Below are 22,919 nucleotides of genomic sequence, written 5' to 3'. Positions count from 1 at the left end.
ATTCGATCAAAAATACAGTCAGAACATTAACAGCCTTTGACACAATTATTTATATGTATTCAACAAGTCAAGCCAACTTTCAACAGATTAACTGTTAACACAATTCACATCTTAATACTGCATTTTTAAACCAATTACTTTTTACCTGAAAAAAAATCAGGTTAAGTAAATAACATTTTGCACTAAATGATGCAAGATGATCAACATTTCTATTTCAAAACAAAAGTGAAGATGATGCATGTATAATTCCAAACAAGGGGCTATTTATATGCAAGGTTAATTAATGAATGGCAGAGAGAAACAGGCCTTCATCACACAAATCATATTGCAATTTTACGGGGGGGGGGTGATTGATAAGTTCGTGGCCTAAGGTAAAAGGAGTCAATTTTAGAAAACCTAGCACATTTATTTTTCAACGTAGTCCCCTCCTACATGTACACACTCAGCCCAGCGGTCATGGAGCATACGGATCCCTTCTTTGTAGATGTAGTCCACAGCAGGGGTGATTGATAAGTTCGTGGCCTAAGGTAGGTGCTGAGTTATTTACTTCAAACTTTCTGCATTATCACTCAAAGAGTTGAACTGCACAAGCATGTAATGAGGTGTCTTGGACCTCCAGGTGGTCCATAGCAGGGGCGATTGATAAGTTCATGGCCTACGGTAGAAGGAGATGAGTTATACTGCTCTCGTTACATGCACGTGCAGTTCAACTCTTTGAGTGAAAATGCAGAAAGTTTGAAGTTAATAACTCATCTCCTTCTACCTTAGGCCACGAACTTATCAATCACCCCTGCTGCAGACCACTTTCTGGAGGTCCAAGACGCCGACTTCTACAAAGAAGGGATCCGTATGCTCCATGATCGCTGGACTAAGTGTGTAAATGTAGGAGGGGACTATGTTGAAAAATAAATGTGCTACATTTTCTAAAATTGACTCCTTCTACCTTAGGCCACGAACTTATCAGTCACCTCTCGTATTTTAATTGCATCAGTAATTTATATTTGATTATTCATTGCAGATCCACTGGCCACTGACAAGACTTTTTTGTAATTGACAGGTTATCCGATTAATTATAACAAAATCTCAGGGTAGCTGGAGACTATTTTAGAGGCATCATGCTGAAGCTTTCAAATAATAAGACTTCTTAAGGAGATCGATTCAGAGTGGATCAGATTTCTTAATATACTCACAAAAAAGTATTCACATCTAATACTGTGTATCAACATACAAATGATACGTGCTTTTATTTTAAAATCTGTTTAAACATTGTTATACAAGAGCATTGATACTGAATCAAATTCTTAACAACAAAATTGATCCAGAATGTAAACGGCAGCACAATCCCGAGGATTGACAAGTTATCTGTTGCCTCTTCTTGAGTTTGCAGAACTTTTAAAGGGATCATATTCGTCCTGGGTACAAACATAATGCATTGATAAAATTAGTCTCACTTTGTAGAATTTTGTACAATCAGAAATTGTAATCAGTTAATAGCCGTAAGGTTATGATATCCAGAGTTTGAAATCTAAATGTATTAAATATCTGTATCTTAAAGGGACAACTTAAACACTGTGGTCATGCATGGCGCATGGTCAATCAAAGGTAGATAAGCTGTAACATCACTTCATGGAAAAAAACTGAATGTGCCTTAAAATAATAAAAGCAGGTAGTGAGGAAGAGGCAAAGTGCTGAGATATGACAAGTCTCTTTTCATCAACATTACTGTTTCAGTTAACTCAATTTATTCACAGCAAGTTAACTACATGCACAAATTTCCAACACACTCAAAAGTTTGATTAAGCCTATTAAAAGAACAAAATTTATAAATCATTGTAGAAATATATTATTTAGTTCCAACAACTTCTAAATTATATAACTTTAAGGGATAGCTTGAAGTTAACAGAATCACCCTATGACTGAAACATTTCTTTATATGGCTTCAAATAACAATTCTTCAATTTTGGTACTATGCCACTACAATTTGCATTTACATCAGGCTTTAATATAGAATATTTAAAAATCTGAGGTTTTCACAGGAGCAAGAAAAACCGCAAAGCTGAAGGAGAATAGATTGGAATTAAATGACAATCCTTGATCAAATAGATCGATTTTAAACAGGGCTTAATGCCAGAAATAACATCTAGTTATACTATCTTTTGCATTTGTAGATGTCCCAAAGTACACCATGATTGATTAAACATTTCTTAGCTGCCACTGCTTATACTGCCAACTGTACCAAAGTTCCACAAGGGATGACAACATCAGGACAACCTTGATCTTATGGAAATAGCACAGTGGAAACATCTGGAAGACTTTTATTTAGCATTTCAACTATAAGAAAGAATCACTTAATGTAATAATTTTGTTAATCCATCAGTTTGAATTCTGCACCTGGGTCTCAGGTGTGGGCACAGGAGATAAAGAAAAGGAAAATCATTCAGGTTGCAGTAATAGACCAGTGGACAAACAACAACCTCCCCACATATACTGCAAGTAAAAATTACTTCTGAGGTAATGCTTGGGGTGGTGAGGTTTTTGCTTTTCCTTGGCTGGGAAGGCAAAAACTACATCTTCCCTCTCAGGCTATGTCTGAATCAGTATTCAGGGAACATATTTGGCCCCCTCTAGATCATTGTTAAAATTCGTTCTCTCTGTTCACCACTCTCCATAGGTTAGCTGCATTTAAATAATCTAAACAGAGCTCTGTTTCCTTCCCCCGTTTGCATATTTGTAACCAATGCAGAAATACTTGAGGCTCATTGCCCATGAAACCCAGCAGCACTGGGCAACTCCCTCAATCGTAGGACTCTGCAGAGAGTGATGCGGGCAGCCCAGAGCATCTGTAGTTGTGAACTTCCCATGATTCAGGACATTTACAAAGACAGGTGTGAAAAAAGGGCCCGAAGGATCATTGGGGACCCGAGTCACCCCAACCACAATCTATTTCAGCTGCTACCATCCGGGAAATGGTACGTCAGCATAAAAGCCAGGACCTACAGGCTCCAGGACAGCTTCTTCCACCGGGACATCAGACTGGTTAACTCATGCTGATTTGAATGTATTTCTATGCTGCACTGACTGTTCTATTTATTATAAATTACTATGATTGCACATTGCACATTTAGACAGGCGTAATGTAAAAGATTTTTACTCCTCATGTATGTGAAGGACGTAAGAAATAAAGTCAATTCGATTCAATTCAGCTCTTGCTAAATTAGTATTAAAGATTTCTAGATTGGAATTGTAAAGTGATCCTGAAACAAATTTAAGAGCCCAAAAGATAATTGGTGACAAATGATGCATAAATGCCTTCTTGTCCAGGCTAGTTGAAAATTAATGAAAACTACTACATACATTTAATGCATCAAACTCACATACAAGGACTTAATTGATAAATAGATCCAACCACAATCATGGAGGTTTCTCTCAAGGCAACTGTTGTCTACACTGCATCAAAATAATCAGTCTAACATTGAGTCTAAATGTTGTGTTAAGTGTAAACACTGGACTCGCCATATAACAAAACTAAATGTGATACTCGTCAAATATACTATTTCAAATATAGTACAGAAATACAAATATCTATTATAAAAGTACAGCTGCAAGCAATGGTTTGCACAATTAAAAATGCACTGTAAGAATACAAGTTTATGCACAGTTTATGATATACATTAAGTAACAAGATAAAACAGTGGAAGGTACATGCCAAGTATCAAAACAGAACGAGGAAATCTGCAGATGCTGGAATTTCAAGCAACACACATAAAAGTTGCTAGTGAACGCAGCAGGCCAGGCAGCATCTCTAGGAAGAGGTACAGTCGACGTTTCGGGCCAAGACCCTTCGTCAGGACTAACTGAAGGAAGAGCTAGTAAGAGATTTGAAAGTGGGAGGGGGAGGGGGAGATCTGAAATGATAGAAGAAGACAGGAGGGGGAGGGATGGAGCCAAGAGCTGGACAGGTGATTGGCAAAAGGGGACATGAGAGGATCATGCGACAGAAGGCCCAGGGAGAAAGAAAAGAAGGAGGGGGGAAGCCCAGAGGATGGGCAAGGGGTATAGTGAGGGGGACAGAGGAAGAAAAAGGAGAGAGAGAAAAAGATGTGTGTATATAAATAAATAAATAACAGATGGGGTATGGGGGGAGGTGGGGCATTAGATAGTCTCTAATTAATAGTCTCTATGGTTAAGAAGAAGTTAGTTTTCATTAAATGACACCATGAGTCAGTTATCTCACTCTATATTCTTAGGCAAAGGGTAAATTAATGACTAACTGAACTGTTTTCATATTTTATAATGACACATAGTTAACAATGCTCTTTTATTCAGGAATTTTAATAACACAACAATTTGTTCCAGGCTAACACTTTCAATTCCATATATTTAATTAAGTCTGGTTTGGTTTGTTGTTAAGTATAATTTACAGTTTATTGAACTTTGAGCCTTAAAATGGAGTTTGTTTTTAATATTAAAGTTAAGAAACTGAAATAAGACTCATTTATAAATTTAATAGGATATGGGTGCGGAAATTTGTGTTACTTATCAAGCTGGCATCTTTTATTAATGTAACAACATCAGTCATCTCATTCCATATTCACATGCTGGAGGAAATCCAGTCACAACTCACTAATTCCCTTGCAGCAGAGGATTATTAAAAAGCTGCTCCTGAGGGCAGAGAATTAAAAAAAGAATCAATGTTTAATTTGAAAAAAAAATAGCTGTGTCACTCAAAACACCATAGTTGTGACCAGTGACCCAAATCAGAAGATTGTGAATGGCAAGTCCTGCTCCAGATATTTGAGCACAGATCTGCGCCGACACTTCATTGCAGCACTGAGGGAGTGCTGCACTGTTAGAAGTGCAACCTTTGAATGAGACTTCAAACCAAGACGCCACATGGCTCAAACTTAAATGCTACGAACGCAATGGGATTACGTTAAAGTAGAGCACAGGAATTTTCCCCAAATGTCCTTGTCACATTAATCCCACAACCAATATCACAAAAATAGATTACTTGATTATTATATCTCATGGATCTCATTGTTGTTTATGGGATGATTAAAATTCACCCTCATTTCTACAGACAATTTACTTCTTAAGTACTCCATTGACTCTACACCACTTTTGAGATATCAAGGTGTCATAAATGTTTTTGTTAACAATATGCAACTATTTTCACAGTGGTTCGAACATAGGAACAGGTTAAAATAATAGAGACTACAACACCCATATAATGTAAACTAAAAGACCCCTGAATTGCAGAAGTAAAATTATTTCTTTTCTACTGCCTGTGGGAAAAAAGAGATACAGGCAACAGAAATGAGAGACTTCAGAAGGCTCCTTGGCATCTCCTATACAGACCATGTCTCAAACGACGAAGTATGAAGAACCATCACCCAGCACATGAGACTCTACAAAGATCTACTGTCCATAGTAGAGAGGAAACTGAGATGTTATGGCCACATAACATGATCAAGTGGACTATAAAAGACTATTCTGCAGGAAATGGTGCAAGGAAAAAGAAAAAGGGGCAGACAGAGGGAGAAATGGGCAGACAACATTGCAGAGTGGACCGGAGAGAGCTGTGCTACAACCAAGGCACTCGTCCACAACTGTGAGAGATGGAGACAACTCTCATCTGTGCAGCGCTCATCTGTACAGCGACCTCATGGCCCAGGCGGGTTGCGGGATCCAAAACTGTAACGTAACGCAACCATAAAATTATTTTAATTGACTGCAGCCAAGGATCCTTTTAAATGGCACAGAAGCCACCTCATGTTTATGACACAATTAAAAACTAGTAACGGATCCTTCCCAGATTAAGACAGGGTTCTGTTCCCAATACATGCTTGTACCTCAAACAGTTCTTAGAAATGAAAGGAACAAAAGCATAATGTGGAAGAGGGTCAAATAAAAGTCATGGTAGAAGTGTGAGCAGGCACAGGAAGAGCTGGTGCCAGCCAGCTTCAGTGGCTGACCGCGTGGGCAAGTGAGTCTTCTCGGTGCTCTCAACTCTGTTTGGACCAGTTGCTGCAGCTCAGGGGTTGGGTGAATGGGCAAAGAAGGCATGCAGAAATGTCCACTTCCACCCAACAGAAGACACCTGCAGCCATGCCGATCCATGCCTATCCATCCTGCCAGTCTCCCAAACAGTTGTTCGTATGGATGGACTGTCTATAAATCAGGCATCCATAAACTACAAAGCAGGCAGAAGAAAAGTGGTGCACCCATGTACAGGGTGCAGAGGGCTCTCAGAGAGATCACAATCTCCAGATGGTCAAAGGCCAATTGGATTTGTCACCCAGCCTAAATTCCAACTGCCTACGTATCCAGGCTAAATGAAAACATCTGCTTTCCATGTTATCACTTCTTTCTTATTTTTGAATGGAATGGGATGCCAGCACAGTGACAGGCTGGACATACGTCCCTACCAAAGGAGGTGTAAGGCACTCCTTCCCTCCACTAACCAGCAGGTCACCCTTGGGCAAGCTGCTTAGCCCCTCCGATCAGGGTCATGTGAGACCACGGGAGCAGGTGGTGGGTGGTCATATGAGCAGCTGGTGCAGATCACAAGTTGTGCTAATGTGACCTCAGATGCCAGGCAGACAATCTCTGAAGAGTGTTAATGGCTGGAGTCATCCGTCTTGTAAAGACACTGCCCAGAAGCTGGTAATGGCAAACCACTTCTGTAGAAAAATTTGCCAACAATCATAGTCATGGATAGATCATGATTGCCCACGTCATATGGCACAGCACATAATGATATATAACCATAATTTTGTGCTGAATTTGGCTGAGAAAAGCTACTTCTATTATCCTAATGCACTGGCTCAGTCCTTCAGGATATCGCAAAATATTTCACAGACAATGAATTACATAATTAATATCCAACTTTCAGATGGGAAGAGAAAGTCAGCTTTGGTACAGAAAAAAATCTAAAGTAGCAAAGGAGATGAATTTGCCAATTAATCTGGTGTATGACTGGATAAGGAGTAAAACTTGTCCAGAATAAAAGGGAACCTGCAGAAATCTGACCCAGAATATTTCATATCCACCCAATTAGGCAGCCAAAACCTCAATTTAGGGCCTCATTTAAAAGATAAATAATGTAACAATGCAACCGTGAGTATACTTTCCAAGTCATTTATTCAATTAAACAATCAACGTGTGTGACAACTTGAGATAAAATGCACTGTTACATTTTAAAGTTAAGTGATTCTTCAGCAATGTGCAAAGTTACTTATGCTTAGCAGTAACTCAGATTACGGGTGAAGGAATCCTTGATTAACAACTTGCCTCTGTACGTCAATACAAATACATATCACAAAGAACTTCAAAGGGCCTTCAAACATTTTAAATTAAACTATAGAAGGAAATAACTAAAATGGCATAGGTTTTAAAGAATGATTTTTTAAAATAAACTCTGAAATAAAGCTGTAAATGCTGGAAACATCGGGGTCAGGCAGCATTCATGGAAAGAGAAAGGTTAACATTTTAGCTTGAAGACACTTCAGCCCAATGAGAGTGTATCAACCCATTTACATTAACCCACCCCCACCACCACCACATTCCACCAACTTCTGCAGGTTCGACCTCTCAATCATGCACCAGTTCCATTTGACCTACAAAACCAGTGGGAGGAAAACTAGACCAGAGGAAACTCACACTGTCACAGAACGTGCTAACTTCACACCAGGTCAGCACTGAGCCTAGGCCACTGGAGCTGAAGGAAAGCAGCACAACCAACTGAGCCACACTGCCATCCTATCAGAACTGGGAGAGTGAAAACAAAAACAAGCTAGCTTTAAGTTGCTATGGGTGGAGGGTAGGACAGGACAGGATAAAGGGAATATTTCTGACAGGATGGTTGTTATGGTCAGGTGCTGTATAAAAGGCCACCTGGCTGCTAAGATCAATGAGAGCATTTGGAGAGAGAGAGAAATCAAATAAAGCCAGATATAAAAGCCATGAATTGCTCATTACAGGTGTTGCAGAGAGTTAAAACACAAAAAGAAAATGCTGAATACGCCACTTGCTATCTCACCTCTCGGCTTAATTTAATGTTTATAAATTTGCTCTTAAGGACTTTTAAAAAAATTATCTGGATTCCTTTCCATTGCTTTAAATGCCCTGATCATCTGAAACATTTAAAAACTGTTCAAATATATTTTTACAGCAATAAATTGCCAAAGAGGTATCAGGACATTTCAGGATCATGACTGCTTACCTGAGATCTAACTGCTTCTGTAGAACAACTTCTTTGTCAAGCTTCAGGGATGAATGGGTCCCACAGAACCAGAAAAATAAATCAAGCATGAACCAATCTCATGGCTTCAGTCTTCCTAATAGTTAGATAGGGGAGAATTCTATTCATCCAGGGCTGCCATACGCAATGTAACAATCAGAGACTGTGGCCGGATTGAGTGTGACATTGGTTAGTTAGAGTTTTTTTTCTTATTGTCTAATGTCATCAACAGCTAGGATGTGAAGTTGAAATAGGAGAGCACCAAAGAACTCTGACTATCAAACGAATGGAACCAGGCAAAACAGAACTACCCAGCCGAGTGACAGGCTTTGGACCACAATGACATCAACTGTATCAAAGCCAGCACACAAACTGAAAACAAAGTTTTACCACAATCACACCAAATAACTTCTGCAGCTTTGATAAGAATCAGGAACCTGCTTGGAGATATACAAATATAAAAGCTGAAGGAAATATAGATTTTGGAGGATGGATTTAGGGGATTGAAAGAGAGGCTGGAGACAGGTCAGTCGTTTAGAAGCTAAAGGAAACAGCAGTATATTTGAGGTTTTGAAAATGGAAAGCAATCATTGCAAAATGGATGAGGAAGGTTTAAAACAGAAAAAGGCACAAAAGGAAACCATTACCTTGATTAGTTTACAGAGAAGATAAATAAAATTACCTCATCATCGTCTTCATCATCACAAAAATTTACTCCTTTAGAGGAGTTTTGTGGGCCTCTGTTACTGAAAGATTCTGACGTACTTGAAGTCCTTTACAAATGAAATAAGAACAGCAACTGTATTTAGTTTCCTTACCACATAACATTCAAAGGAGACTATGTTGAAGCCCAAATAAGATTAGGGTTTGAATGTTTTTGTTTTAATGCATGCACCTAACAGTTAATACTGTACATTGGCCATAAATGTACATCATGCAGACTTTACATTAAAAAGATTACTGCTTATGGCTATCAAAACATGAACAGAATTGCTCAGCAATCTGCACCTATCTGTAGGATACACTGATCATAACTTGATTTTTGAAAGAAAGCCGCAGGAGTAACAGCATGGGCAGAACTGCAATCAGAAACAAGTTATGTGCAATTATGTCAAACTGAACAAAATATAAAAATAGAAATTCCTAGCTACCTTTTCCTCTTAGGTCAGAGGTTCTGACAAAATAGTCCTTGTGCCATTCCCTCATTTAATTTTCATAAGCTAGCCCAATTCCCGTGAATGAAATACAAGGGCTGCTTTAAAATGGAACTATTTAACAAAACAATTAGTTCTATCATTTACTCCTAAGTTAGTGTCTCTGGGAAAGAACCTCATTTTCTCCAAAAGACATGAAACTTGGAGCAGATTCATAACCCATCAACCATAGCATCCATGTCAAACAACACCAGGTACTTGTAAAGAAAAATCTATTCTAAGATGCATGTCAAAGGACAGATGAAGGAACTCAGCTTAATAAAAACACCGACAATTTATGGAATGAGAATCAGGTGTAATATCTGGCATTCTATGTTGTAAGATATGTCGTTCCGCAGCAGCAGCACATTGCAATGCAGAATAACAAAGGCTATAAATTACAGTAAATATTATTGTGAAAAGAAACTGTAAATAACACATGTGGCTCCAAGCTCCTTTACCCCCTGCTTGATGGTAGCAATGAGAAGCCATGTCCTGGGTGATGGGGGTCGTTAATGATGGATGCTGCCTTTTTGAAGCATCAATCCTTGAAGACGGCCTGGTTGCTGGAGAGGCAGGTGCCCATGATCAAGCTGGATGAGTTTACAGCTTTCTGATCCTGTTCAGTGGCCCCTCTATACCAGACAGTGATGCAACCAGTTAGAATGCTCTCCACGGTACACCTGGAGAAATTTGCGAGCATCTCTGGGGACATATTAATACTTCTCAAACTCCTAATGAAACATTGCTGCTGTGCTTCTTTGTAATTGCATCAATATGTTGGGTCCAGGACAGATCTTCAGAGATGTTGACATTGCTCACCCCTTCCACTGCTGATCCCCCGATGAGGACTGGTGTGTGTTTCCTCAACTTCCCCTTCCTGAAGTTCACAACTAATTCCTTGATCTTACTGACATTGAGTGCAAAGTTGTTGCGACACCACTCAACCAAACTGATCTGAAATTCTGCCAACTATAGTTGTGTCGTCAGCAAATTCATGGATGCCATTTGAGCCACACAGTTGTGGGTGTAGAGAGAGTGGAGCAGTGGGCTAAGCACAAATCCTTGAGCAGCACCAGTGTTGACTGCCATTCAGGAGCAGATGTTATTTCTGACCTGCACAGACTGTGGTCTCTTGGTGAGGAAGTCAAGGATCCAGTTGCAGAGGAAGGTACACGTTTGGGAGTTTGTTGATTAGAATGGAGGGTATGGTTGTGTTGAATGCTGAGCTGCTGTCAATAAACAGTAACCCAACGTAGGTATTGCTATCATACTAGGACACCATAACAATATTTCTGGGAGCTGCCAGAGAAAAGTCAGTATTATGAAAAACTCTTTAGTACGAAATCTGTTACATTTAAATTGCAAAATGCACACTCAGTGGCAACTTTATAAGGTAGATCTGCACACCTGTTCCTTAATGGAAACATCTAACCTGATAATCATGTGGCAGAACTCAGGACACAAAAACCATGTAGACACGGTCAAGATATTCAGTTGATGTTCAGAACAAACATCAGAATTGGGAAAAAATGTGTTCTAAGTGACTTTGACGGTGGAATAATTGTTGGTGCAAGATGGGCTGGTTTGATTATCTCAGAAACTGCTGATCTCCTGGAATTTTCACGCACAACAATCTCTAGCATTTAGGAGAATGGTGTGAAAACCAAACAAAAACAATCCAGTGAGCAGTATTTTTGTGGCCAAAAACATTTTTAATGAGAGAGGTCAGAGGAGAATGGCCACACTGACAGGAAGGTGACTGTAACTCAAATAATCACACATTACAAAAGTAGTGTGAAAAAAAGCATCTCTAGATGCATAACATGTCAAATCTTGAAGTAGACATGCTACAACACAACGTCACAAATATAAACTCAGTGGCCATTTTATTATATACCTCTTGTCTTTGTAGCGATTCTGTAGGTAGAATTAATGCAGTAGTATATAGAATTTGGTGACTTTTCTTACACTGCAAGAAGTGGTTGAAGTGCCTATTACGACATTCTGGCAGATAAGTGAAGACTTTCTTGAAAATAGAACATATTACATTAATGCAAATTGACTGAACTCCTGCTTTTCCCACCTTGTGGGATAAGTTTCTGCTTTACTGACAACTGGGAAATATGGGGAAAGTTGCTCTAAATCAGCAGTCCCCAACCACCGGGCCGCAAACCATGCGTTACCAGGCTGCGAGGAAACGATATGATTTGGCGATAGGAGTCAGCTGGACCTTTCCTCATTCCTTGTCACGGCCACTGTTGAGCCATTACGCACGCGTCATCCATGTCAGCGCGGGAAGGAGATCAACTCCTCGAGCTTGCAAATGATGGCGGGCTGAAAAGCATATTTGACATAACATCTCTGCTGGCATTCTGGATCAAAGTCAAGGCTAAATATCCTGAGATAGCCACGAAAGCACTGAAAATGTTGCTTCCATTTCCAACATATCTCTGCAATAAGCAACGAAAACTAAAATGCGGAATAGACTGGACATAAGGAACCTCCTTCGAGTATTGCTGTCTCCCGTCACCCCTCGAAAGAACCGTCTTGTTGCAGGAAAACAAGCCCAGGGCTCCCACTGGTTCAGCGATATTGGTGTGTTGCAACGATTTTATATTGTCATACGGGGAAAATATGTGCTGTGTGTTTAATATCCAAACGTTACTTAAAATGTTATGATGCTATTGACTTATATAACCATATAACAATTACAGCACGGAAACAGGCCATCTCGGCCCTTCTAGTCCATGCCGAACGCTACTCTCACCTAATCCCGCCGACCTGCACTCAGCCCATAACCCTCCATTCCTTTCCTGTCTATATACCTATCCAATTTTTCTTTAAATGATAATATCGAACCTGCCTCTACCACTTCTACTGGAAGTTCGTTCAACACTTACTTCAGGTTCCCCTGATAATTGACTTATCGCTATATTCATGCGAGGAAAATATGCGCTGTGTGTTTAATATTAAATTTGTTAGAGAAACTCTTTTAGAAACGAAATTGAGTGTATTAGCCACTTATCACCTATATTGCGTTCATGATTAACAACCCCCCGAACAGAAACCCCGCCAAAAACGATCCGTAGAAAAAATGGGCACATACACGCATGCGCAAATCACGCATGCACACTGGTGCCCGCGCAAGGCTTCATGGTCATTGTAGTCTTTCTTGGGGGTAAACCCAACGTATTCGACTGCTACTCTTGTTCGTTGGCAACTCTACCACCTCCACCCGCCCCCCGCCCCCCGGACAGCCGGTCCGCAAGAATATTGTCAATATGAAACCGGTCTGCAGTGCGAAAAAGGTTGGGGACCCCGGCTCTAAATAGTTTAGATTTCATGTTGTTTGCTTAAAAGCATTTATGACATCACAACTTTAGAATCTTCCATGGACCACAGCAACTTGCTTAAATAATCAAAATTATTTTTCTGCTTGTATTTAAAAGATATTCACTAATGTATTCAAGAATATTTATTAATAAAGTTGAAAATAACTTGATAATAAACAACTGAATGCACCTGGTCCTCCACCTCTGTGCAACCACATCTCAAAGTCACTGAAGCTAACAGGAACTATTCTGAATGTTTACATTTTACACTGGTGTTCTTAATTCAATTTCTAGGGATATCAGGTATTTATAACCTGTTTAAGTTCATGATCAATTTAAAGGCCTTCTTTATATGGTTTCAATCAACGAGCATTTGGAATTCTCATTATTACATTGAGGGATTGTTAATAATTTCATCGATGAGACTGATTTTTTTTAAATCATCTTTAAAGATGATAGAAAATCTGATTTAAACTCAACACAGCATGCCTTTAAAATCCAAGATGTGTTGTGGTAATTTGAACATTTTCATCTGGACTGTACAGATAAAACAAACACAAATCCTATCTTTGTATTTTGGTTCAGGTTTGCTGCTCATGCACATTTTTTATTCACAATATTTCACAAAAGCTGGAACCAAACAGAACTTATTCTAAATTGAAAATGCTTTTCAATTACCTTCATTTGTTCTTAAAATTATTACTATCTCCTCAAAACAGAATGTAAATTATATTACATTATATTTATATTAAATATCCTTCAGGGAGAGCAATGGAATACTATGGCTGCTGTGAACATCATCATCAGTTACTATGTTCTTTTGATATCTACTTGTTGTCATGCATGTTGATTTAATTTTAGTTTGCATTAAGTATATGTAAAATGTAACCACAATTTTACATTAAACCAGTACAATGTTATAATTTTTAATGTATCAGGAAGGATGTATCTCTGAATTTCCAGTAAAATGTACTTATCATTAAAAGTTATTATCCCACAGTTTTGAAGACATGCATAGCATACATACCTTTGATTTGGCTTTGAAGAACTACATGAAGAAACAATTTCCATATCTGAATCATCACTACTTATAACCTGCAAAGTGCAAAAATTAACATATGCCCATTTTAAAGTTCTAAATATCTGTAAGTTTATACTTAATTTTGATTATACTTAATTTTGTGTTTCTGATGCCATACTGCAAAAATAAAGTTTGATTTTAAAAAGTGTGGATTGCAAAATATAAAAGCTTTTGCAGAAAATTATTTGCCTCAATAATTACACTTTGAGTAAAATCTCAGTATGTTGCAAAATTCAGTATCAAAGTTAAATGTAGTTAAATGTTCACTTTGTAATGAATTATCACGCAATTTCAGTTCACAAATAGCTGATACTGTGGTAATATATGAGAAACCTGTAGCTTAAGTACAATCATTCCCCATCACCACCAAGGGAGGTGGATGTAATAGCCTCACGGATTGGATTTACGAACCGTGGAGATTATGAAAAGAGAGCATACCCCTATGTGCTCTTAGTTTGCTATGTCAGCTGACAAATTTATACTCCTGTGATTTTCCTTAAAAAAACATAATAGAGCTTTCTACACTTGTTTCCTACTTCTCTCTGAGGCCATTTCTTCTTTTCCCTTAACTCATACCTTTCAGCTCTTTTGTCCTTCACTTCAGAATCAGGTTTAACACAATGACGTATGTTGTGAAATTTGTTGTTTTGTGGCAGCAGTACATTGCAATACATAATCATAAAAGAACTAAAACTTGCAATAAGAAATACATCTTTTAAAATTAAATTAAATAGGTAGTGCAAAATAAACGAGCAAACAAAAATTGAGGTAGTGTACATAGATTAACTGTCAATTCAGAAATCTGCTGCGGGGGGGGGGGGGGGAGAAGATGCTCCTAAAACGTAGAGTGCACTTTCTCCTTAGCTGTTACACTTCATTTTGCATTGTTGTTTCACCCTATTCCAGCTCAATGCACTATGTAATAACTTAATCTGTATAAACAGTATGCAAGACAAGCTTTTCACTGTCCCTTGGTACATATGGCAATAATAAACCAGTACCAATTAATAACCAAAAAAAAAATTCCTATAGCTAGGTTTTGGCCTTTGCTGATTATTTGCTATTCCTAAGGCCACTGTAGGAGCCATGCACCTGTTTTCTGTGTTGTGCATTTATTATGTGTATTATGGTATCTAGTCACGTGAGTAGGGGCATGGTAAAAGCAAGTTACATATCTGTGCTTTATTCTGGGCAATTTGGAGCTGGAGACCGACGGATGTCAGATCTTTTTCTGACTGCTTAATTTTCACTTAGTTACGCTTAATTTTCATTGCTTTAAGATTGGATAAGGGTGTATTTAAGGCAGAGCTTGATAGGTTCTTGAGTGGACACTACACCAAAGGTTACAGGGAGAAGGCTGGGGAGTGGGGCTGAGAAGGGGAAAGAAAGGATCAGCCATGATTGAATCGCGGAGCAGACTCGATGGGCCAAATGGCCTAATTCTGCTCCTATGTCTTATGGTCTTATGTATGTTTGGTAGTTGCTAATAAGGGATCGAATGCAGTTCTTCGACTTTTGTAACATCATTACTAGAGTGATTGGAGGGTGTGTCATACAAGGATAACAACTCGTGTTATGTCAGTAACAGTGGCAAATGACTTGCAAGAATTGACCGCTATATTCTGTCAACAAAATATTTCAATAGTTATACCAAACAAACATCAGCATTCGGACATGACTGCGAAATTAGAAGCACTGCAGCCAGTAGCGGCTTGTGGCAAGCAACAACCTTTTGTTGATTCATTCTGTGTATATGGGTTTGGAACACAGTTTAGAATGGTGTTTCGAATCACTCAGGGTAGACACAGACCCCAACAATCAAAAACCTGCAAGTATGCACAAGCAAAGATCACCTCACAAGTAACTTCTTTTTTGGAAATGATCCCTAGTCTAGCAGACTACCTGGAGCATCATTGTGTCCACTTTAAAACATTAATCAAGCCAAGCAACTTTAGTTCACAAAGTGGAGGACACCAAGCTACTTCACAAAATGGCGATCTCCATCTCCTTTGACCTCATGGCAAGAACAAAGACAATTGGTCTGTCTGCTTCTACTGTCCTTGATTCATTCAAGTTCACTGATTTGTGGACTGTAGTTCTTTCTGGCCAACAGTCTGGTTCACACACTTGGAATACAGCACAAGTCAAGCTGGATGCAGTGACCTTGAGGTCAGGACTAAAAGAGAAATTAAACTTACTGGGAAGCTTTGGGAACTACAACTGACAATGTTCGGAAGGACTACTATAAAATTGTTAAGAAGATTAAAGATTTAATGCCGTTAATTAGAAGTCTTTTACAAGAAAAGCAAAATGTCTCGCAAGTGCAGTCTCATTTGGATGATTTAAAAAAGTCTTCATGAAGATGTTGCTAAGCAACATAACTTGCTGTTGTCTTTAATGTCTACCTCAGAGCAAGATAAACAAAAAGCTATGTAAATATTGACACTCTTATTAATACAGTCACGGCAGCGGCTGAGCAATGGTTGAAACAAACATATGATGTTGAAGGTCAAATTGTTGGAGGAAATGAAAATATTTATAGAGCCACAGGGCATGCTTTGACTACGTATAAAACTGCTGATCTTCAGGATGACATGTACCCTGAAGACACTGCGTCTAACGTGCGTGCTAGCAGAGCATCCCATACATCTGATACCTCCTTGGCACGCATTAAAATGGAGGCCAATTTATCTGCATCATTCGCACAGCAACAATTATTGAAAGACAAACATGCATTGGAAGAGCAAGAGGAGCAGCTGTGAAAAGGAAAAGAGCAGCTGAAAAAACAGTTATGGAGACGAAAGGAGCAGCTTAAGTTGCAGGAAAAAATTGTAGCTAAGATGTTCAGAGTGAAAACGATGAAGACTTTAAGTGCTACGGGACCTAAACGTGCTCCAGCAGGACAGTTCTATGGTGTGAATTCCTATGTTGACATGGCACAGAGAAAATCCAACATACTCGATGTCAATGTGGATACACTTGCTCCTCAAAAGTCTATGAGCCCTGAGCTTGGATGCCTAGGGATAGTTCAGGATGTTCACCCTCAGCCTGCACCAAGGAGGCACTCTGAACCTATGCCATATCCAATAGCACAAGGTGCTTCTAAGGACATTAATTTACAGTTTGATGACACTCGTGTTTCAGATGACAAAAGTCTAAATAGTACACCGGAGGTCATAAGGACACAAAAGAAAATAGCAAGCTTAGTGGTGCAATACCAACACACTACTAAAATACTGATTCAAATCATCGATGGCGATCCACTGCAGTCTCATTCATTTATGAGAGCTTTCAAGAATAGCATTGAAGGCAAGACTGATAATTATGACAACCGTCTCTATTTTCTTGAACAGTTCTTTACAGATCGCCCTAGAGAGACTGTCAGAAGTTGCTAGTAAGCCAACCGGAGGTTAGCTTATCTAAAAGGCTTTTACTATGAGAACATTTTGGTAATGAGCATAAAATTGCATCAGCCTACGTGGAAAAGGCTCTTTCTTGGCTGCATATCAAATCAGAAGATGTGAACATTCTTCGAGACCACAGCCTTTTTCTTAAGAGGCTATTGTAATGCAGTGGGAGATGTTCAGTATATGCGAGAGCAGGACAGGCTGATTAGTATATCAAATGTAAAGAAGTTGCCTTATATGATTAGGGGTAAAGGGATTAGGGATGTTCTGCCTTTAAGGTTACTTTCACCGACCTTGCTGAGCTTATCAAAAAAACAAGTGAAGATTTCTACACATCCGATGTATGGAAATATATGAGAGACTACACCACCGGCAGTAAGCAAAGGTGTGAACAAGACTAGGTCACAAATTCGTTCTAAAGCTGAAGGGCAAACACAAGGAAATCTGCAGATGTTGTAACTTCAAACAACACACATAAAAATTACTGGTGAACGCAGCAGGCCTGGCAGCATCTCTAGGAAGAGGTAGAGTCGACGTTTCGGGCCGAGACCCTTCGTCAGGCCTTTCTCTTCACCATTTACACCTCGGATTTCAATTACTGCACAGAGTCTTGTCATCTTCAGAAGTTTTCTGATGACTCTGCCATAGTTGGATGCATCAGCAAGGGAGATGAGGCTGAATACAGGGCTACGGTAGGAAACTTTGTCACATGGTGTGAGCAGAATTACCTGCAGCTTAATGTGAAAAAGACTAAGGAGCTGGTGGTAGACCTGAGGAGAGCTAAGATACCGGTGACCCCTGTTTCCATCCAGGGGGTCAGTGTGGACATGGTGGAGGATTACAAATACCTGGGGATACAAATTGACAATAAACTGGACTGGTCAAAGAACACTGAGGCTGTCTGCAAGAAGGGTCAGAGCCCTCTCTATTTCCTGAGGAGACTGAGGTTCTTTAACATCTGCCAGACGATGCTGAGGATGTTCTACGAGTTTGTGGTGGCCAGTGCGATCATGTTTGCTATTGTGTGCTGGGGCAGCAGGCTGAGGGTAGCAGACACCAACAGAATCAACAAACTCATTCGTAAGGCCAGTGATGTTGTGGGGATGGAACTGGACTCTCTGATGGTGGTGTCTGAAAAGAGGATGCTGTCCAAGTTGCATGCCATCTTGGACAATGTCTCCCATCCACTACATAATGTACTGGTTGGGCACAGGAGTACATTCAGCCAGAGACTCATTCCACCGAGATGCAACACAGAGTGTCATAGGAAGTCATTCCTGCCTGTGGCCATCAAACTTTACAACTCCTCTCCTGGAGGGTGAGACACCCTGAGCCAATAGGCTGGTCCTGGACTTATTTCCTGGCATAATTTACATATTACTATTTAACTATTTATGGTTTTATTACTATTTAATTACTTATGGTGCAACTGTAACGAAAACTAATTTCCCCCAGGATCAATAAAGTATAACTATGATTATAACTGAAAGAAGAGATAGTAAGAGATTTGAAAGCGGGAGGGGGAGATCCGAAATGATAGGAGAAGACAGGAGCGGGAAGGGATGGAGCTAAGAGCTGGAAAGTTGATTGGCAAAAGGGATAGGAGAGGATCATGGGACGGACGGGAGGCCTAGGGGGAAAGAAAGAGGTAGCGGGGAAGCCCAGAGGATGGGCAAAGAATATAATGAGAGGGACAGAGGTAATGAGAGGGACAGAGGGAGAAAAAGGAGAGTGAGAAAAAAATTACTAATAATAATAAAAGATAAATAAATAACGGATGTGAAAGAATCAAACAAAGCAGCAAGAAATGCCCTGGTTTCTATTGGCCTTACAGGGGCTGGTGATCATGATTGTTATAGGCATCCATTAGTCTCATGAGACCATGGATTTGCACCTTGGAAGGTTTCCAGGGCGTAGGCCTGGGCAAGGTTGTATGGAAGACTGGCAGTTGCCCATGCTGCAAGTCTCCCCTCTCCATGCCACCGATGTTGTCCAAGGGAAGGGCATTAGGACCCACAGCTTGGCACCGGTGTCATCACAGAGCAATGTGTGGTTAAGTGCCTTGCTCAAGGACACACACGCTGCCTCAGCAAAGGCTCGAACTAGCGACCTTCAAATCACTAGATGAACGCCTTAACGATTTGGCCACACGCCAACACACGATCATGATTGTAAACTTTCTATATCAGGTGAAGTCTAAGAGTAACAAGACAGTGGTTGCTTATGCTTTCCTACATCAAGGAAGTACAGCAGTGTTCAGCACAGTGAGCTTCATGAACAAGCTCGACCTGACAGGAAAAGGAACACCCATTCTCTTATGCACCATGGGTCAAGACAAGGTTGCGAATAGCTACATCGTTTCAGGATTGGAAGTGGCTAGCCTAGTGTAAACTATTGTGAACCGCCTAAAATCCGTACGCAGGAACATATGCCTGTCCAGAAAGGAAACATTCCTGTCAGAAGATCTTCAGGAATGGTCTCACCAGAAGCATATTCATTTGCTGGAAATGGAGTCAGAAATGGAGCTGCTGATTGTGGAGAACGTGCCTGAAGTATTGGAGCTGGTGCAAGTGATTTGCAGTGTTAATGATTAACACTATGCAATCAGAACAATGTTGGGATGGACTGTTAATGGAACATTGAAAGGAGACCATGGTGGTGGCAGAAGAGACCACGCTCGGCCAGAGCTGACAGTTAACAGGATTTCAGTTTTGCACTTGGATGAGCTTTGGCAGCAGCAATTCAAGAAAGATTTTTCTGAATGCAGTCAAGAGGGACAATCTGGTCTGTCAAGAGAAGATCACGATCCAGAATAGACCACTTACCAGAAAGAGGATATTTATGTGAATGTTAAGATTTCATGTCTCATGTGTTTTGACAGCATGTAGCTGTAATTATTATTATAATAATTAGGGGGCTGGAATGTAGGAGCCATTCATCTGTTTTCTATCTGCATTGTATTTGGTCTTGCGTGGTTATTACGTGTATTATAGTAACTAGTCATGTGAGTGGGGCTGTGGTAGAAGCAAAGGGAGTAAGTTACATATTTGTGCTTTGTTCTGGACAGTTTGGAGCTGGGGACTGACTGATGTCACATCTTTTATTAACCACTTATGCTTAGTTACGCTTGTTTCATTGCTTCAAGACCGTATACGTTTGCTAGTTGCTAATAAAGGATTGAATACAGTTCTTTGACTTTTGGAACATCATTACTGGAGTGACTAGAGGGCGTGTCATTCAAGGATAACAACCCGTGCTAGGTTGCTATCAGCGGCAATTGATTTGTTAGAACTGGCCGTCACAGTCATCATTAACCTTTAATGTCAGTGCCACTTTCCTGTCCTAAACCTACACCTGTAGTGACCCAGAAACCCGTCTTGAACGTGCAGTGACTGTCCATGGCCATGACCATGACCATGACAATGCTGGGTTGAGAATTCCAGACATATACTATCCTCTAAGTTTCTTCCCATCTCAGTGCTGAATGACCATTGCTTTAATTTGAGACTGAGATCTCTTGTTTGAAATTTCGCAGCAGGGGAAATAGCTACTTTTTCAAACCCTGTATACGTCAATGGAAGAATGAGAACTAATCTTAAATGCCCAAACTGCTTAACTTCCCCATATAGGTCAAAATCTTCTTCCCAGGAACCAATCTAGTGAATCTTCATTGAAATCCCTCTATTGTCAACATAATCGTAGTTATGTAGGGAATTACCCTTATGCACAATATTTCAGGTGACCTCTCATCAGGGCTCAATATGATTGCAAATGCTCTTGCATTCAATTTTTTTTGCAATAGAATCATATAAAGATGACTTTTTGGTCATCTTTACTACTCCATCTCCAAAGAGGTCAGTTTCAAATCCCACCCCCTTCTCTCACCATCAGCCAATCCTCAGCCTAAACGAATGAATACAAAGCCACTACTTCAATGAAAAATGATGAAAACTATAGGACTGGAGGAATAGCTTCCCAAACCAAGATAAAAATTAAAGTCTGCAGGAAAGTAACAGAGCACAGCTCAATGAAGAGGAGGACAGCTCAAAAGTACAAACAACTTCTTTCTTCCATTCCCCCTCCCCACTCTTTTTTTCTCCTTTTAGATCCTGCTTCACCCTGTTCCTTTCCCTGGCTGGTTCCTTATGTTCCCCATCAGCTGTCCAACTGACAGAATGACTGTACTTAACTCCTGTTTCCCAGCAACATTGTATCAAGTTGAAAACATTAAAGATAAATACTAAATATTTAACAAGAGATTAAATACTGTACCTCTATGGGTGGGGTCCATGCTTGCCGCTGGCTTGCTGCTTTAAAAGCTGGTAAAGAAAAATTTGGTCAGTGGTAATGTTCTGTACAATGGTGGAAAGTTGTATTCTGCAGCAGCCTTGTGTAAACAAGCAGCTTCAAAAACTATAATTATTTCAACAAAACTAGAATACATAATTTACATTGATGTCCGGCAAGACTGCTCAAGATCATCACACTTAAAGCAATAAACTTCAGTATTGAAAAGTATCTATTCAGCATGATTTGTACTACTTCAACAACTCCACAGATAAAATTGGCAGGCATCCCTTATGTGTATATTTTAATGTAAGGAGTATTGTAGGAAAGGCAGATGAGCACATGGAATTACCACATTGTAGCCATTAGTGAGACTTGGTTGAGGGAGGGGCAGGACTGGCAGCTCAGTGTTCCAGGACTCCGTTGCTTTTGACGTGATAGAGCAAGAGGGTGGCATTACTAGTCAGGGAATATGTCATGTCTGGGCTCAGACAGGACAGACTGCAGAGCTCATCTACTGAGGCTATATGATTAGAACTGAGGAATAGGAAAGGGGTGACCACATTAATTAATATTACAGGCCACCCAAAAGACTGCAGGATTTAGAGAAGTAACTTTGTAGAGAAACCACAGACTGTTGCAAGAAACATACGGTTGTGACAGTAGATGATTTTAACTTTCCACATATTGGTTAGGACTCCCATTCTGTAAAAGGGCTGGATGGGATAGTTTGTCAAATGCGTTCAGGAAAGTTTCCTTAACTGGTACATGAAGCTCTAGAATTCCTATTAAGGAATGAGACAGGGAAGGTGACAGAAGTTTGCGCAGGAGAACGCTTTGCAGCTAGTGATTATAATGCCATTAGCTTCAAGATACAGTAATTATGGAGAAGGATAGGTCTGGACCTCAGGTTGACATTCTAAATTGGAGAACGGCCAATTTTAATGGTATCAGAAAGGATCTGGCAAGTGTGGATTGGGACAGCTTGATGTCTGGCAAAGATTTACCGTACTTGGACGGCCTTCGAAAGTGAAATTTTAGGAGTAGAGTTTGTGTGCTCCTGTCAGAACAAAAGGCCTTCATAAACCATAAATCAATGTTTTGAGTACAAGAGTTGACATGTTATGTTGAAATATATAAGATGCTGGCAAGGCTAAATCTGGAGTATTGTATGCAGTTTTAGTCACCTACCTATAGGAAATATGTAAATAAGATTGAAAGAGTGCACACAAAATTTACAAGGATGCTGCCAGGACTTGAGGACCTGAGTTGTAGGGAAAGGCTGAATAGGTGAGGACTTCATTCCCTGGAGCGTAGAAGAATAAAGGGAGATTTGATAAAGGTCTACAAAATTATGAGTATAGATAAGGTAAA

At 39.8% G+C, this 22,919-nt stretch overlaps 1 protein-coding gene across 1 annotated transcript in view; it reads right to left on the bottom strand.

Annotated features, from left to right (window-relative positions):
• Nucleotides 1-890: 890 nt before the first annotated feature.
• The window catches only part of mre11a (MRE11 homolog A, double strand break repair nuclease), a 72,668-nt gene continuing 50,639 nt past the window's right edge, over nucleotides 891-22,919 (bottom strand). Inside the window, exons 16-19 of the mRNA XM_063053841.1 lie at nucleotides 21,531-21,577; nucleotides 13,798-13,865; nucleotides 8,925-9,015; nucleotides 891-1,412 (exon numbers count right to left, since the gene is read on the bottom strand). Of these exons, the coding sequence (XP_062909911.1) occupies nucleotides 1,359-1,412; nucleotides 8,925-9,015; nucleotides 13,798-13,865; nucleotides 21,531-21,577 (260 nt within the window). The 3' untranslated portion in view covers nucleotides 891-1,358. The remainder of the gene's footprint in view (nucleotides 1,413-8,924; nucleotides 9,016-13,797; nucleotides 13,866-21,530; nucleotides 21,578-22,919) is intronic.

This window comes from Mobula hypostoma, chromosome 7 (genome assembly GCF_963921235.1).
Source record: "Mobula hypostoma chromosome 7, sMobHyp1.1, whole genome shotgun sequence".
Lineage (NCBI taxonomy): Eukaryota > Metazoa > Chordata > Chondrichthyes > Myliobatiformes > Myliobatidae > Mobula > Mobula hypostoma.
Note: the sequence above shows the minus strand (reverse complement) of the source record. Positions and strands in the feature narration are given on the sequence as shown.